The sequence below is a fragment of the Orycteropus afer genome, unplaced genomic scaffold (genome assembly GCF_000298275.1).
Source record: "Orycteropus afer afer isolate SDZICR_OR568_19922 unplaced genomic scaffold, OryAfe1.0 scaffold00277, whole genome shotgun sequence".
In the NCBI taxonomy this organism is placed as follows: Eukaryota; Metazoa; Chordata; class Mammalia; order Tubulidentata; family Orycteropodidae; genus Orycteropus; species Orycteropus afer.
The window spans coordinates 454,311-472,085 of NW_006921864.1; the positions used below are offsets into that span (position 1 = coordinate 454,311).

Sequence of the window (17,775 nt, forward strand, 5' to 3'; positions counted from 1 at the left end):
CATGAGACAAAGTATATGTGAACTGCTGTATGAAAAGTGAATTTACTCTGTAAATCTTCACCCAAATCCTAATAAAAAAAAAAAATTATATTTTCTATTTCAAAAGATTATTTCTTTTTACACATCATTCAGGGTTAAATTTAAAGCCTACAGTATCCATGAAATTTTTCTTGTTTCCCTAGCAAGAAATGATAACTGAAATATCACTTTCTACACATTTCATTTTCATCCACGCTAATATAGCTACCTTTGTATATCTAACAATGCCTACAAATGTATATGTAGAACATAGCAAAAGCTAACAATGAAAAATGGAAAGAATGAATGATTCAAAAAAGTAGGTATTTTTAAAGGATTCTATACCATGATGGTATTTATGTGTGTGTTTGTGTATGTCTTTTTGCAATAAAAATGTCTCAGTATACCCATAATAAGATATCCAAATATAGATGCTGTAACATATACATCCTCAGGTGCATTTTATTTAAATGAAATTTAGTTATAAAAAACAAATATAACATCTGATATTGTATCCATGAAAGCAAAAATGAATTATTTCTAAACATACCTGGAGGAGAAATCAGGTAATTCTTACAAATCTTTAGAAGTTATTGGCAGAACATTGAAAATGGAGAGTGTAAAATAATACAAATTACTTACGACCATTTTATTTAGAGACACCCAGCAATCTGGTGGGAAATCCTGCAGCAGTGGAACTAAGAACTGAAGACAGCCATCCCAGTGGCAAAGGAGCAGCATCATGCCGATGAGGTTAAAAATTCTCACCACGGCACTGGCGAGATCATATGTCATGTGAAAAATCTGTTGACCAAAACATAAAATCAATTTTTATGATCATGATTTAAAAAATCAAGAATACTACCAATGTCAAAAGATGATATTGTGTAGAGAAGTACTGATATAATAAAAATATAGGGGGAACTTTTACAAACAGAAACAGAATTTACATTTCTTTACCTTCACATCCAGGCTTGACACCCTGCTTCATGACTATCATAGCCAACTGTGGACTCTCCACAGAGCAGAGACAGACAGCAGGAATACAGTCAATGTCTGGTTCATGTTTTAAAGGACATTAGTTTGTCAACAGTTTCCTTTTCACTGTCCTTCTGGACTTATTTGTGGAACTGCTTTAAAACAAAGCAGCAAAGCCGTCAAATGCTTCTCATTCCTTGTTAAAAGAATTTGTTGAAGGACTGAGAAAATAAATAAGGACTAAAAACCAGTAACAATAGATGTTTAATTTCAAAATATAAAAACTGAGAACAAATTGCAGTTAATAACTACATGAGTGGAGGTATTTCTGTTATTATGTTTACAGCACATGAACAGTGGCCTTTCAGATATAAATTCTCTGAATTAGGTTAAAACAATTGTGTAATATTTTTTTTAAAAAAATAAAATTGTTATTTCCATTTCTATTACTTTTATGACACAGACTTCTCTGTGAAGTTTTCTTATCTAAGATATTTTCATGAAATCCAATTTGATGGATAAAGAAAGCACAAAAAATCTTCCATTGGTATTTTAGAAGGGGAAATATATATTCAGCTTTACATCTTTAACTCCTTACTACGACAAACAGAATTTAGACTTGATTTCTTTCTCTAGCAGCTCAGACATTATATCACTCTTCCAATTCTAATATAGTTTCTGCTTATATTTTACCTAGTCCAGAATAACAGGTCTGGAAACACACCTACATTCTAGAATAAAGTTTTTTAAAAAAAATTCTTGAAGAATTAATGAGTTAATAAACAAAATAATGAATATGAACAAACAAACATACACAACACCTTGTGATATTTAGCATTACATTTCATATAATTCAACAAAAGAATTCCATTTTTTGAAGCAATAAAAAAAAGACGTAAATGGGAAAATTATCTAAGAAACAGAAAAAAAGCACAATTTATATTCTGATTTGAAAAACTGTATCTATGTAAGAAAAGGTCTATAATTTTTTCAAAGATGCATACTTAAGAATGTAGAGATCAAATAAGAAGACATCTGGGATATTTCTTTTATAAAATCACTAAATTTGTCCTTAGTTAATTTTTTTTTTTTTTACTCTGATACTCTTTTATCACTCATTAATTATTTATTTAAATAATGCTACTTTTTGACAGTAATTATAGTGGGCAAAAATTTCTTTCTTTCTTTTTTTTTTTTGAAAATGTACAAAATGTTCTGAATTGCTTTTAAAAGTGACAATAGGGTCCCAGATTTAAAGGCAAAAGATATTTAGATATTATGACAGCTATTCACAACAATTTATTTTACAACATTAAGAATTTTATTTTCCTTTAAGCTATTTTTTAATTTGGTCTATGTTTGGTGAACCTACAGAAATTTCCTTTTGATGTTGTTCTCTCTGGTTTATCTTGGTCATTGATATTGTCAATGAAAAACTGTATCAACATTTTCATCATTAATTTCTCATTTTAATTATAGAGGAAATATGATATCAGCACACTATTAAAAAGGCCACCTCTTGTCTGTCAGTGTGACATACTGTGGCAGCTTGATTGTTGCTGTGAAGCTGGAGGCCATGCCACCAGTATTTCAAATATCAGAAGGGTTTCAGTGGAGCTTCCAGACTAAGACAGATTTGGAAGAAGGAAGAGGCCATCCACTTCTCAAAGAATTGGCCACTATAACCTTATGAATAGCAGTGAAACACTGTCTGATATATTACCAGAAAATTTTATGAGTAGCCCTGAAACATTGTCTGATATAGTCCTAGGAGATGAGTCCCTCAGGTTGGAAGGCTCTCAAAATATGACTGGGGAAAGGCTGTCTTCTCAAAGGAGAGTCAACCTTAACGATGCAGATGGAGTAAAGCTTTTGCGGCCTCCATTTCTTGACAGGGCATGACTCAAAATGAGAAGAAACAAGTGCAAACAATTAATAATCATAACATAGAATGTATGAATGCTAATCTAGGAAAACGGAGGTTGTCAAAAATGAAATGGAACACTTAAAGATCTATATCCTAGGTATTAGTGAGCTGAAATGGGCTGGTTTTGGGTATTTTGAATTAGGCAACTGTGCGTTCTACTATGCGTGGAATGACAAACTAAAGAGGAATGGCATTGCACTCATCACCACAAAGAATGTTTCAAGATCTATCGTGAAGTATAATGCTGCCAGTGACAAGGTAATATCCATACACCTACAAGGATGTTGTTTGAACAGAACAAGGAGATACTGCATGATTTAAACTCAGGAAGGGATTTGTCAGGGTTGTGTCCTTTCACCATACTTATTCAATCTGTACACTGAGCAAATAATCTGAGAAGGCAGATTATATGAAAAAGAAGATGGCATCAGGTTTGGAGGAAGACTCGTTAACAATGTGCGGTAATCAGATGACACAATCTTGCTTGCTGAAAGTGAAGATGACTTGAAGCACTTACTGATGAAGATTAAAGACTACAGTCTTCAGTATGGATTACACTTCAACATAAAGAAAATGAAAATCCTCACAACAGGATCAATAAACAGCATCATGATGAATGTAGAAAAGATTGAAGTTGTCAATGCTTTTATATTACTTGGTTCCACCACCAATACCAACCGAAGTAGCAGTGAAGAAATCAGACATCGTATTGTACTGGGCAAATCAGTTGTAAAAGAGCTCTTCAAACTGCTGAAGAGCAGAAATGAAGGCTAAGATGTGCTTAACCCAAGCCATTGGTGTTTTCAATTGACTCATGTGCATGTGAAAGCTAGACAATGAATAAGAAGGACTGAAGAAGAGTTGATGCTTTTGAGATGTGGTGTTGGCAAAGAATACTGAAAGTACCATGGGCTTGTAGAAGAACTAATGGATGTCCTGGAAGAAATGTAGCTGAATGCTCCTTGGAAGTGAAAATGGTCACACTTTGTCTCACCTACTTTGGCCATATTGTCAGAAGGGACCATTCCCTGGAGAAGCACGCCATACTTGGTAAAGTAGTGGGTCACAGAAAAGGAGAAAGCCCTCAAGGAGATGGACTGACACAGTGGCTGCAACAATGGGTTGCAAGGACTATGACGTTGGCACAGGACTGGGCAGTGTTTCATTCTGTTGTACATAGGGTCACTGAGTCAGAGCCAACTCAATGGTCCCTAACAACAACAGTTGTAAAACAATATATCATGTTTCTCATCACCTATAACAATGTGGACTATAACTTAGAATCTAAAAATTTATTTCATTACTCTGCTACTATATAATATATCAGGGTCTTCTAATCATCCATTTTTAATACTAAAAAAACCCAAACTCACTGCCATTGAGTTGGATCCAACTCAAAGTGACCCTCCTTGGGTTTCCGAGACAATATCACTAGGGAAGTAGATTGTCCAACATCTAGGGAAAAAAAATGTCATGCAAACTTGTTCTTTATTTAGCACTACTACAATGAGAAAAATCAAAGATCTCGAGTTAAGAGAAATTTGCAAAATAAAATGGGAAAATGTTTTATTATATATCCTTTCAACATTTTTGATAGAAAGCAATGGGTTGGAAAGATTGAAGTATAAACTGTGAAAGTACAAACCTTGAAAACTGGCAAACACAATGTGTGGTTGTACAGAGTTGTTGCTCTTTAAACATTTTTTTTATCTCACTGAGGGTTCATGATTACCAATAAATTTGTATAAATAGGTCAATGCTAAGGATTACCACACTGAGCAGAAGCATTTCTACTAAGGTTATTTTTCTTTGACTTTCAAGTCAGTATTAGTGGGTAGCTAGGAATAAGTCAAAAAACAAACAAACAAATAAACAAAAATGTCTACTCCTGGTTGCATTTTGTTAAATGAATTTACCCAATTCTTCATATTTTTAAATTTCCTTAGAAATAACCAGTATATTTTTTTAACCTTCATGAAGACTATTTGGTACAAGAAAACAGACATTTATTGAACACTGACCCAGAAAAATGAAAGTGATAGCATAGTTCCCGGGTGGTTAATTTACTTTAGGAAGTAGTTTACACACTGAGACAATCAAGTTATGATTGACTCATAAGGAGAGAGTTCAGTAGATTCCAAAACTAGAGTGTAATTAATTAAAATGAACCCATATAACATCATTTTCTATCACTCTATTATAAATTTTAAATGGCTGTGAATTTAAAAATTATGTAACCAAATTTTACAACCACTGAAATACTTAAATGAGGAAAATAACAAGTATGAATTTCATAATGGTTCTTTGAAGCTTATTTCAGTAACAGTTATCGGAATCCACTTTGGTAGTTAATTACCATACACACTTAATTTCAAGATAAAGTAAGCACTAAAATATTGATTTAATGAAATATAATTTTTTTTTTAAAAAAGTTTTTCCCAAAAATATTAGGTTGAAAATTCCAAATGAAAGGAAATAAATTAGTATAATCTTTTCTATTCTTTTCTACTTACACAATAAAAAAAAAAATTAACAAGCAAATGATCGTATTATGGTAAAATGACGGTTATCCTGAGTGTGTCTGTGTGCACGTGTGTATAAAGAGAGGGTAAAATAATCAGAGTAGTAACAATGTTAACAGTATTCTGTGAATTATGTTTGTTGTTGTTATGTGCCGTGGAGTCAGACCTGACTCATAGCGACCCCTCCTTGGGTTTCCAAGGTGGTATCACTATGGAAGTGGATTGCCCAACCTTCCTTCCAAGGAGTGGCTGGTGGGTTTGAACCGCCAGCCTTCTGGTTAGCAGTTAAGGGCCTTAAGCACTATGCTACCAGAGATCACTTGTAAATTAATTTCAAATGATATTTCCATTTAATTACGTGTCTTTTTGGAGAGAATGGTTAAGAGTTCATGTTAGAAATAACATAATGCTAATAATAGTCCCGATCTTATCTTTATACTCTCATATTACAAAATATTGCAAATAATATTACAAAATAAGATTATATATGGTCATGTCTTTGCATTTTCTATAAATTCTGTGATAAAGAGTCCACTCTAATATATTTGGCCTCACATTTGTGAATTTTCTTAAATTCTCAAGTGATGATAAATGTTTGGCATATCAGTCAGTTTTTTGGCTTAAAAAATCTGGAAAAAATGGTTGTGACAATTATGCAACATTGTGAATGCATGGTATATATAAAAATTGCTAAAATAGTCAACATTATGTTCTGTATACAATAATAAAATATAAATTAAAAAAATAGAAAATTTTAGAATTTTTGTATGGTCAAATTTAATCACACATACCTTCATGGAACATTAAATTGCAAGGTATTTTCCAATTTTCCTCAAATTTTTGGAAAGTTCTCATTTTTGTTAACATTATCACTATTCTTTTGTTTATGCTAATATAACAAGATTAGCATTGAAGAAAAAGACACATGTTCAATAAAAGTGTCAGCCATATAAGGACTAAAAAAATATTCATTAAGAAAAACACATAACTTAAAACTAGAAGATCAGAGTTCTAATCCAGACTCTGTATTAATTAGTTTCCTAAATTTTGCCTTTGTCTTTTTCACCAAACGAAAGAATACAGAGGAAATGACCTATGAAGTACATACATTTGACATGTAAAATTCTATACTACTCTTCACTTTACAAATGAAAAAACAATGATATTAAGAAATGAAAATGCCTCCTATACCATAAGAAACAAAGACTAATTGGAAGATAAGCCACACATAAAACACTATATAAGAGATTTGTCCCTAAACATCATGGTAGTTAAGTTTGTATGTTAACTTGGTTGGGGCTGGTTGAGTAGCTAGGCAGTTGTATGTAGGTATCCTCCATGGTGAGAGTAGTAATTAACTCCATGGTGGAATGCACTGGAGCAGCTAAGTAGCTGCTTTAGGGATGTGAGCTGCTTCTAGGATATAAATAGAGACTTTGAGGAAGGTCTCCAGCTTATGGCATGCTTGAACCCTGCATATAGCCAAGTCATTGTTCAGCAGCTTGCCATGCTGTACTGATGTTGGGACTTTCAATGGACTTGAATTAATGTCCTGTTATGTGGTTTGGTAATATCAGGATTGTGTCTTTTTACTTGTAGACCTTGGGTTTGTCAGCCTCAGCAGCCAGCAGCTGTGTGAGTGAAGAAAAACCTCCAGCTTCAGTGGACTGGGAGAGAAGGCAGAGCTGAAGCCCAAGGTTAAGGGGCTTCCACCCAGCTCCAAGAGCCTGGCACTTTGAACTTGGACTTTGGCCTCCAAAACTGTAAGAGAATAAACTCCTGTTTGTTAAAGCCATCACATTTGTGGTATATTCCTGTCAGAGTGGCACTAGGTAACCAAAACAAACATTTATTGGCAAAGGTCTTTCCCAGTACTGTCCCCTCTCCCCCCCCCCAAAAAAAAATGGTAGATGCCATTATATTTAGACAAAGTGCCAAACTCATTGTACAATATCCCCATCCTCATTCCATCTAGAATCTAGCAAGGTCTTGTGCAAACAAGGACATTCTGCCATTCCCCTAGGTCAAAAGGGAAAACAAGAAAAAGGAAAGCTGGCTTCTGAAAAGTTGTTAGATGAATACAATGCTACTTCATAATGTTTTAGGTAGCGGCCATTAGCGTTAGCTCTGGCACTGGCATGCAATCTTGCTACTTTGGCCAGATGTCCCAGTACTGTTCGGAACACTAATTTGTTTGAGTGAATTTGTGTCAGAGATGCTCTGGGAGAGAGAGAGAAAAAAAAAAAAAAAAATAGTGTTGGTTCACTATCTTAGCATATGCCTTTTCAAATGCATAATATGATTTTGGGTAGAAAGCCAGAAAAATAGAACTACAAGTCTTAGTGAACAAACTACACAATCTTCAATTTCATGAAATGTAGTGAAGAAAACATATTGTTATTGCAAGCCCCAAACAAGAAACTCAAACTTAAAAGAAATAAACAAGCACTGGCTAAGTTGCTAGCACCTCAAAACACATTTGAGTAAAATTTGGTCTATTAGAAAATGACATGATTTCAGATTCACTTTTTGGATACCTTCTAGAGCTAAGAATTCCTTATGATGCTTCATTGACTCAGATAATAGTGCATCTAGATATTTGCAAGACCATATGAAGTGAAAACACTTAACTACCATAATTATTATAAAAATTACGTAAATTAATACATGTGGAAGGACCATGAAAGGTAATAAGCTCTATTAATATAGCTTGATATTTTTATCACAAAAGCCATGTATCAAATACTTTCTATATGTAGAATACAATCCTGGGCATTAGGTTCATCAGCACTTGGGGAATCATTCACTAGAAACACCATCTCTTCATCCACACAGTTCCCATTTGTTTTAATCAGGGATCATTTCTCTCTTTTCTACAGAGCTATCATAATCGTTTGTCCCTCTAACATACTCTATAGCAGCATACTTTGCCTCAGTTCAAGAATATCTTTCTATCTTATTCCTTTAATGATCACTTGTCTACACATTGACTTTTAGAAACTCATTTTCTCAGAGATCATTGAAGGAATGGATGTCATTCTTCTTGGCATCATGTGAATCTGTAACTTTTTTAAAAAAATATGAATATAATTTCTTTAGTGAATAGATGAAGAACCTTTTATGGGGTAAATGAAATCTGCCCAAACTCTACGTGTGTGTGCAAGGGGTGGGAGGTGGCTATGGGTGTTGACTGGGATAGTTGTTTTGTTGATAGGTGCCATTGAGTCAGCTCTGAGTCATAGCAATATTACGCACAACAGAATGAAAAGTTGCCAGGTACTGACCTAAATTAAGCTCCCTGTGTTCAGCCCTGCTGCTCAATTATGTTCTGCATGATACCTTTTGACTTCAACTTCAAGTGTTTCAATGATTTCACTTAATAGACTGGCTCCCACTTCTGCAAACCCTTTATAGTATCTCCCAAGGTAGGCTTTTAATCTTTGAGAGATTTCGAACATTTTCATGTCTTAGTAACAGATTCCTGATCTTGGTCTCTTCTATATTATAGATATATTTCTTTATGTACTGAAATTCCTTAATTGTTCTGTAATCTTAGAAGGGATAGAAGACCCACATGTGGGTCTTAAAGTATAAATCTTTCTTGAAGTAGAAATCTTTCTTCTTGAGGAATAACTCTTTATTTCATAACTTATCTCTTTTCCAAAAATCTAAATTGACAAACCTGTATTACAAGAACCTATACTTTTCAAACCCATATATACATGTTCTCTGTAGAGGTTTTTTTAAATAAATAAATAATAAGCTGTTAACCTACTTGTTTACCAATAAATCATTGCTTATTTTATACATGCAACATATTATGCAGCCTTCAAATTACCCTCCCCTAATAATTATCTCTGGTAGCATAGTGGCTAAGACACTTGCCTGCTAACCAGACGGCTGGCGGTTCAAACCCACCAGCCACTCCTCGGAAGGAAAGTTGGGCAATCCTACTTCCGTAGTGATACTGCCTCGGAAACCCAAGGAGGGGTCGCTATGAGTCGGGGCCGACTCCACGGCACATAACAACAACAACAACAATAATTATCTTGAGCAGCCTTGATGGAGCAATAGGTAAGAGCTCGGCTGCTAACTGAAATGTCAGTGGTTTGAATTGACCAGCCATTCCGTGGAAGGGAAGACCTGGGATCTGCTCTCATAAAAATCACAGCGTAAGAAACACTATGAGGTAAATCCACTTTATCATAGAGGGTTGCTATGAGTCAGGGTCAACTTCGGAGCACATAATAACAACATAATTATAAATAGTTTGTGCTTCACACACTTATTTTTCAAAAGAAATTTAAAATCACTCTTTCACGTCCTTCTTCTATTCATAAGTTTATATGGGGCTTCATTAGAACTGATTTAATTCATAAATTAATTTGTTTCTATAATTTTCAACATTATTACTTATGTATCCAAATTCTAGCTTTGCCTTCCATGGAGAGATCTTCTACTGAAGAACCAGGAGTGCCATTCTATTATTCAAACTTCATCATGTCAGTAACTTACTTGAACTTTTGTTAGAAAGCCAAAGAATAGTCATGCTATCCAAACTCCTTGGTTTGCTATAAAGGCCCCTTGTGACCTGCTTTCTCTCTACTATTTCACCATCATCTCTTACCCTGCCCCCCAGTACATACTCTATGTCTGGGGCAGATCAACTCCTTATGGTTCCCTGCATGTTATTCTCTACTGGTATAATGCCTTCCATTCTTTTTTTCTGACTGATGAATTTCTTATTCACCCTTCAAGACTTGCCTCAAATATCACTTCCTCAGGAAACTCTCCTTCAGTCTCTCTATGGAGAGAATTAAGTGCTTCCTTCCATAGGGCCTTGTCAATAACTCTAAAAATGTTTAACCAAAAATAAGACTGAAACCTTTTTAGTCCAGTTGATTCTGACTCTTAGTGACCCTACACAACAGAATGGAACTGTGCCCATTTGGTTTCTAAGGCTAAATCTCTACAGAAGTAAATTGTCACATCTTTCTCCAACTGAACAGCTAGTGGGTTCACACAGCTGCTTTTAAGTTTGCAGCGACTGGCTACCAGGGTTCCTTAAAATGCTGAAAACACTTCTGTAATTATGTGTTTATATGTCTGTGCCCTCACTAGATTGTGAGACCCTCGAGGTCAAAGATTGTATTTACAAAATCAGATACTTAATACATTTTTGGAAGGAAGGTTGGGCAATCTACTTCTGTAGTGATACCACTTCAGAAACCCATGTTGTGTTGTTGTTATGTGCCGTTGAGTCAAACCCGACTCATAGCGACCCCTCCTTGGGTTTCCGAGGCAGTATCACTACGGAAGTAGGATTGCCCAACCTTCCTTTCAAGGAGTGGCTGGTGGGTTTGAACCGCCAGCCATCTGGTTAGCTGGCAAGTGTCTTAGCCACTATGCTACTGGAACTCCCCCTCAGAAACCCATAGAGGGGTCGCTATTAGTTGGATCTGACTCAATGGCAGTGAGTTTTGTTTTTTTTTTTTTTTTAAATACACTTTCACAAAATAGAAGTAAAGAAGGAAGGGAAGTAGAAAAGAAGACAAAATGAATAAAGGGAGGAAGGAAGGCCATTAGCTTCTAGTTCTAAATGAGAATTTTCATTTATATATATATTTTTTTCATATATATTTTATTTCATGCATAGCTCATATATATTATATTTTTTCCAATGCTCTTTGTGATAACCAAGAAACACCAAACTCACTGCCATCGAGTTGATTCTGACTCATAGTGATTCCCTTTGGGTTTCCAAGGCAGTAAATCTTTATGGAAGTAGATTGCCCAGTCTTCCTTCCTCTGAGTGGCTGGTGCATTTGAGCTGCCAACCTTCTGGTCAGCAATCAAATGCCTTAGGCACTGCACCACCAGAGATCCTTGCTCTCTGTGATAGCACTGTAGATTTCTGATTTTAAGAGAATCCTTATCATGGTACCTGAAAAAAGTGAATTTATTATATACCTATGTCTGTTACTAACTTTGACACTCATTAATTCCAGAATGCATATCATTCTGAGAAGGAATGACAGAAGGCCAAAACCCATATAGATGTTGTCTTCACTGAAACCCACCTTAAATAAAGTTCTTAATGACAAAATTGTGATTATTTGACCATATTTTTTCCTTCCAGTTTTTATTTTTCTTACTCTCACTAAGCTTTTTATAAATTGGTTTAGATAACCAAATATTGGAAATTTTCATTTTTTTCATCACTCTCTTCGCTCTACCCATCATTGTCATTCTCCTTATTCAGTCTGACACTAAGACCCATTATTTCAGCTAATCTTCTGTTGTAGTTTCATGGCAATATATTGTCTCAAGATCAATCTAATTTTCCTTATTCTTACTTATCTAATGGGCTTCTACATGTTGCTAAAGAAAATTCCACCTAACTAGGTCATGTTTCCACAAAAGCACGTTACCAGCACTGTGTCGTTATTTTAGCATATGCCTATATAGCTTGTTTCTGATCCTTCAAGGCAATTACTTTAAAACTTTAAGTCTCCCAAAGTCCCCAAATTACTTCTGCTTATCTCAGTCACAAAAAATTACCTTTAATTTTACTGAGAAATAACATCATTGAAAAGCATGCTTCCATCCATACTTGTCTTTTCTCTTAGAGCATCATGTGTCTCTCTTTCTCTCTGAAACCTGCTCTGTTTATCCTGTTTCCTTCCTTCCATGTTCTCAATGACCTTCCTTCATTAATTACCTCTTTTCCTCTTCTTCAGACTCTTCCACCATTTAAAAATTCTTAAGTTTCTCCTCTATTAAAAAAAGTGCATTCAGCCTATATCTTCACCCATTATATACCTATTTCTCATTTCAGTCAAACATAATTAAAAACTTCTTACAGAGACATTACTTTTCTACTTTGTATTTAACTCATAAACCTCTTGCTCTCCAGTATTCCCTGTCAATTGAAAACATCATGGTGAAATTTGCATATGATCCTTTTATTGGTGAATCCAATAAGCAATTTGCAAGCCACACTTGTTTGACTTCCTCAGACATATATCAGGCTATAAATTTACTCTTTCTTGACACTCTGTATTCTGTTTCTGAGATGCCATTCTCTTTCTTGCCCCTTGCCTACTCTCATTTCTCTGGTCAACCATTTTCAGTGTTCTTTTCAAGCTTCTCATTCTCTACTCTCTCTAAAAGTTAAAACTAGCTATTTACCATTCTACCTACTCTCCTTGATAGCATCCTTCTACTTATATAACTTCAACTACTATTTATAGTTAGATAATTCTAGAACCTTGACTTATCCTGAAGACAACTCTCTTACATCTAAACCCCACACTCAAGTCAATCTGAAGATGTGTAAAACTTTACTCATCTCTTCCATACTCAACATATCTGCTGCATTCTCTCCATAGATAATGTATTGTCATCCGCAAAATTAGCTAGTCTATCATGAGGGCTTTGCTAGAGGTTCTCAGTTTCCTTACCTGCCAAGTTAAAATATTGGTAACTAGATGGATTGAGAAAGAGCTCTGGTAGCATAGTGCTTAAGGCATTTGACTGCTAACCAGAAGGCTGGTGGTTCAAACCCACCAGCCACTCCTCGGAAGGAAGATGGGACAATCTACTTTCCGTAGTGATACTGCCTCAGAAACCCAAGGAGGGGTCGCTATGAGTTAGGTCTGACTTGACGGCACACAACAACAACAACAACAACAACAGATGGATTGACACAGTGGCTGCAACAATAAGCTCAGGTATAACAAGCACTGTGATCTTGGCCAGGACCAGGCAGTGTTTTGTTCTGTTGTACAGAGAGGGTCACTATGAGTCAGAGCCAACTCAATGGCATATAATAACAAGTTTTATAACCCTCCTCTCTGTAATACTCTTGAATTGCAAATTCCTTAGCTCAAACACACATCATCTCTCACCTCAGTTATTTCAACCTCCCAATTTTTTTATTCTAAGTGAAATCCTAAATTATTTGCTCCGCTACAGTTGCAACTAGAGTTTCTATGACACAAAAATGATAATGCTACTTTCGAGGTTAAAAATCATTAGCAACATTCCATAAAATACAGGCCAACCTCCTCAGTATAATATATGAATTATTTTGTGATCTGGCTCCTGGTTCCTTCTCAAACCTTGTTTATTTCCCTTACTTAGCCTATATATTCATTTTTTTCTAGTCATCCATTTGTAAACAGTTATGTTTCCTATTTCCCACAAATCTGACTTACATAATCACTGTCTACAGAAAATATAATCACCTTGTTGAGGAAGTTCATATCTTAGTGTCTTTGTACTTCATGAACTTTGCCACATGATTAATAAGAGTATAATATGTTGAATGAAAGTAATCTACCTCCTATTAACATTAAGTCGCTCATGCTTATATAAATTAAAAACACAAAGAGATCAGACTCAGGTGGTGGTTGCTGAAAAATAACCCATGTAAGTAAAAGTTTTTGAATGATTTTCAGAAGATGTTTATTTTTCTGTCATTTCTCATGGAAACTAGTTTAAATCTGTTTCTTTGTTGTTCAAGCATCACTAACATAGTATGGCTTGCATAATGAACATGTACAATAATATAGTAGTTAACTTTTGATTACACATGAGTATATCAAAGAGTTTTAATTATTTTTATGGTCATTGCCATATTTTCTACAATCATGAAATTTTTAGGTAGCAAAGGAACTTGGTTTTCATGTTCTGCATGTATACTCTACTTGCAAAGTTTACAACATATTGCAGGCTTAACAATTTTCTTTCCATAACAGTGCAGACTCTTTGAGCTTTCAATAATTGTTTTGAATTAACTAAAAAAATATTAGACTCTCCTGATATTGGATCTCTCAACATAAACTCTGTCATGCCTTGAAGGATCCAACTCCACCATCAATTTCAGCTAATAGGCTAACCCTGTGACAGACAACAAGTCTGAGCCAAAATCCACTCCAAAAAACTGAAGCTTTGGACTTAATCCTATTGAGTTAGTATGCTTTAAACTCAATAGAATTCTGTACTTCTGACAAGTTCTAAATGGAGGAGTCAAAAAGGTTACTATCATTATAATCTGGGATTTCAGCCAGCATGCACAATCACACATCACACTGTCACAGTTTCTTGGTAAATTCAGCATCAGTTCAGGCCTCCACATAATTCTTTGCTTTGGTACTTTTATGTACTCTATGAGTTGATGGAAGAGGACGTTTTTGTAGTATGCTTAATTTTTTTTTCTTTTTAACAAGAAAAACTTCCATTTTTTTTAAAATTAGAAACACAGAAAAGTTTTAATGTTATACTTTAAAGTTGCAGTTTTTAAAGTTATAATGCTATAATTATATTTTCTATATCAATGTTTTCTCTAAACATTTTTTTAAAAAATTCTTCAAAAAGTAATCAGGATCTCTTGAAAGTAAACAAGCATAGTCAAATGTTCAAATTAAGTCTTGGATACAGAATATGAAAGAACCTGTAGCACTGTTAGGGTTAAATTTTAAATTAAAATATTTATCAAGCATTCTTTTAAAAGCAGCAGTTGAAACACACTGAAGCACAGTATTTTTGTCCTGAAAGTGAGACAAAATCAGATTTCTTTAGATGTAGTAAACTCCACAAAGTTCAAAGGATTGTACAAATTCTATTACTCATCAAGTAAATTTATACATAATCACTCTTTATAAGGAGGGGTATTGATTTTACTGTTAATTTGCAAATCAGAAGAGGTATATTTAAGTGTCAATTTCAATTAAATAATTTAGCTAAATATATGACAAGAATCACATTGCTTTTAATATTCAACTAGCATGGTGTCAATGAGAATTCACAATTGTGAATGAGTTGTGTACATAGGTGGGATGTTTGTATTTTTAAGTATATATGAAAATACCTGATTTAATAGTCAAGCATAAAATTCTAAGCCCTAAATTTGGACTAGAGAAGCCTATGACCACGACAATTGGGATTGCAAGATCACACATTAGCACAGAGAAAAACTGTCATCATTAGAGCAATGTTGTTGTTGTTGTTATGTGCCGTTGAGTCGGACCCAACTCATAGCGACCCTTCCTTGGGTTGCCAAGGCAGAATCACTATGGAAGTAGATTGCCCATCTTCCTTCCGAGGAGTGGATGGTGGGTTTGAACTGCCAGCCTTCTGGTTTGCAGTCAAGTGCCTTAGGTACTATGCTACCAAGAAACTGAAGATATAATAAATGAGTAATAGATGAGTTTGGAGTCACTGGATGGCACAAACAGTTAAGCACTCAGCTACTAACTGAAAGATGAGCTGTCTGAACCCACTCAGAAGTGTCAGACAAGAAAGCCTAGAAATCTACATTGGAAGGGTCACAACCTTGAACAACTTATGGAGTGCAGTTTTACCAGGTACACACAGGGTTTCCATAGCTTGGAATCTATATGATAGCAATAGGTGTGGTGGGCAGATGAGGTTGGATGTGGAATCAATACTAAAAAGTCAAAGTGAAGAGGACATTGCATCATGGGAAACCCAAGGGTCAGACACTTCCATCTGCAGAGGGACCAGTGATCAACTTTCTGGACTCAGGGAAATTCACTGCTTTAGTAAAAGCTTTCAACTCCAGAGATCTTTAGAGATTTATTGTCATTCTGTTAGTCAACATCTGTTTTATAATTTTTTTCCCTTTATTATCCCTTCTTTTTCAGTTTTATTCTAGATCTACATTAATTGTTGAATGGCTTGGAGTAACTCTCTTCTAAAGATTTTCTCTGACTTTAGGCTATCTTTTTCTCCAACTAATTCTTCTCAATGGCACTGTGTGAAGCTCCCAACTTGATCTAGGGACACGGATGGTGTTTAAAATTTCTATATTAGAATATTGTAGGTCAGGCTCTAATTGCTAATGTATCTACAAAACCCACCAAACCCACTGACTCATAGTACCCTATATGATAGAGTAGAACTGCCCTATAGAATTTCCAAGGCTGTAAATCTTTATAGAAGCAGATTGTCACATCTTTCTCCTGTGGCGAGGCTGTTGAGTTCAAACTCCTGATCTTTTGATTAGCCCTTTACTCACTGTGTCTCCAGTGTTCCTTATATCTATAATACCTACCTTTTAATTTATTGTCTACATGGGCTAAAGTTTATCAAACCAATTCATTATACCTGCACATTTAGTGAACAATTTCATAATCTGCTTAAAATCTTGTAAATGAACGCACCTGCAAGGAAAAAATAAATAAATGAATAAAGGCCTTTGGCATTTCATATATGACTGAATTATCTACCTTTTCTCCAGTTTCCTTTATCATTTTAAAATTAAAACGTGAAGAAACTGATAAAGTTCTTTTACTTCACAATACAATCACATTGTAAGATCATTTGAGTCTATAAACAGGGATATATTAAAATACTAATGAACTTGGTGTTTGCTGAAACGAAGAGATTTGAGGGTCATATATTAATCTATGTGTGCTTACTGAAGGCCAGACACTTGGCAAGGTGCTGATGAATTGCAAATGATGGAGGAGAACTGAATCCCTGGAACATTTATACGCATGCTTGATATGCAGTCATTCCGCTTTATTAGTTTAATAAGTAAAGGAGTAAGGCACACTAGTGGAGCAACAGTTAAGCACTAGGTTGCTAATCAAAAGGTTGGTGGTTTGAAACCACCCACCACTCAGGTAGATGAAAGACATGGTAATCTGTTCCTCTAAAGGTTACACCCTAGAAAACCTTGTGGGTAAGTTTTACTCTGTCCCAAGAGGTTACTAAAAGGCAAAATCGATTTGACAGTTCCTAACAACAACAACTGAGGGAATATTAAAATGCAAATTTCCCTATATAAATGATGTATTATAGCCCATCTGTCAAAAAATAAATATTAAAAAAAAAAAATGAAGTGAAGGACAAACAGAGGGCTGCTGGGAAGATGTGGTACATGGAGGAAAGTGATATGGTACAGTGTGTAGAGTGGAATGGGATCCAGGATGCAGCTGCAAACTGGGCATGCAGCAGGTCAGAGAACCAACAGGAAGCAGAAACACACAGAGGAGTTACATGAGCAGAAGGAAATACAAACTTCACCTCCAGCAATTCCTTGGGGAAATTGGTCTATATATACAACTCCTGCATGCAGAGTCTAGTATTATATTTAATGAAGTATTGTAATATTTGAGTATATCCATATTTAAGAGGTTTAATATCTAAATGAAAATTTACTTTTTTTTTACTTATATTTCCACAAGATAATTTTTTAAAACAAAGTTATCTGTGGTATGACATTAAAGATTTCTCTTAAGTATGGATAAAATATCTATTCCTTGAAATCATATGTACTCTCTGCAAAATTCAAAGAAT

At 34.9% G+C, this 17,775-nt stretch overlaps 1 protein-coding gene across 1 annotated transcript in view; it reads right to left on the reverse strand.

Annotated features, from left to right (window-relative positions):
* HCN1 (hyperpolarization activated cyclic nucleotide gated potassium channel 1) overlaps positions 1-17,775 on the reverse strand; it is a 670,899-nt gene that overhangs the window by 332,302 nt on the left and 320,822 nt on the right. The window contains exon 3 of the mRNA XM_007950552.2: positions 661-822. Coding sequence (XP_007948743.1) covers positions 661-822 — 162 coding nt within the window. The remainder of the gene's footprint in view (positions 1-660; positions 823-17,775) is intronic.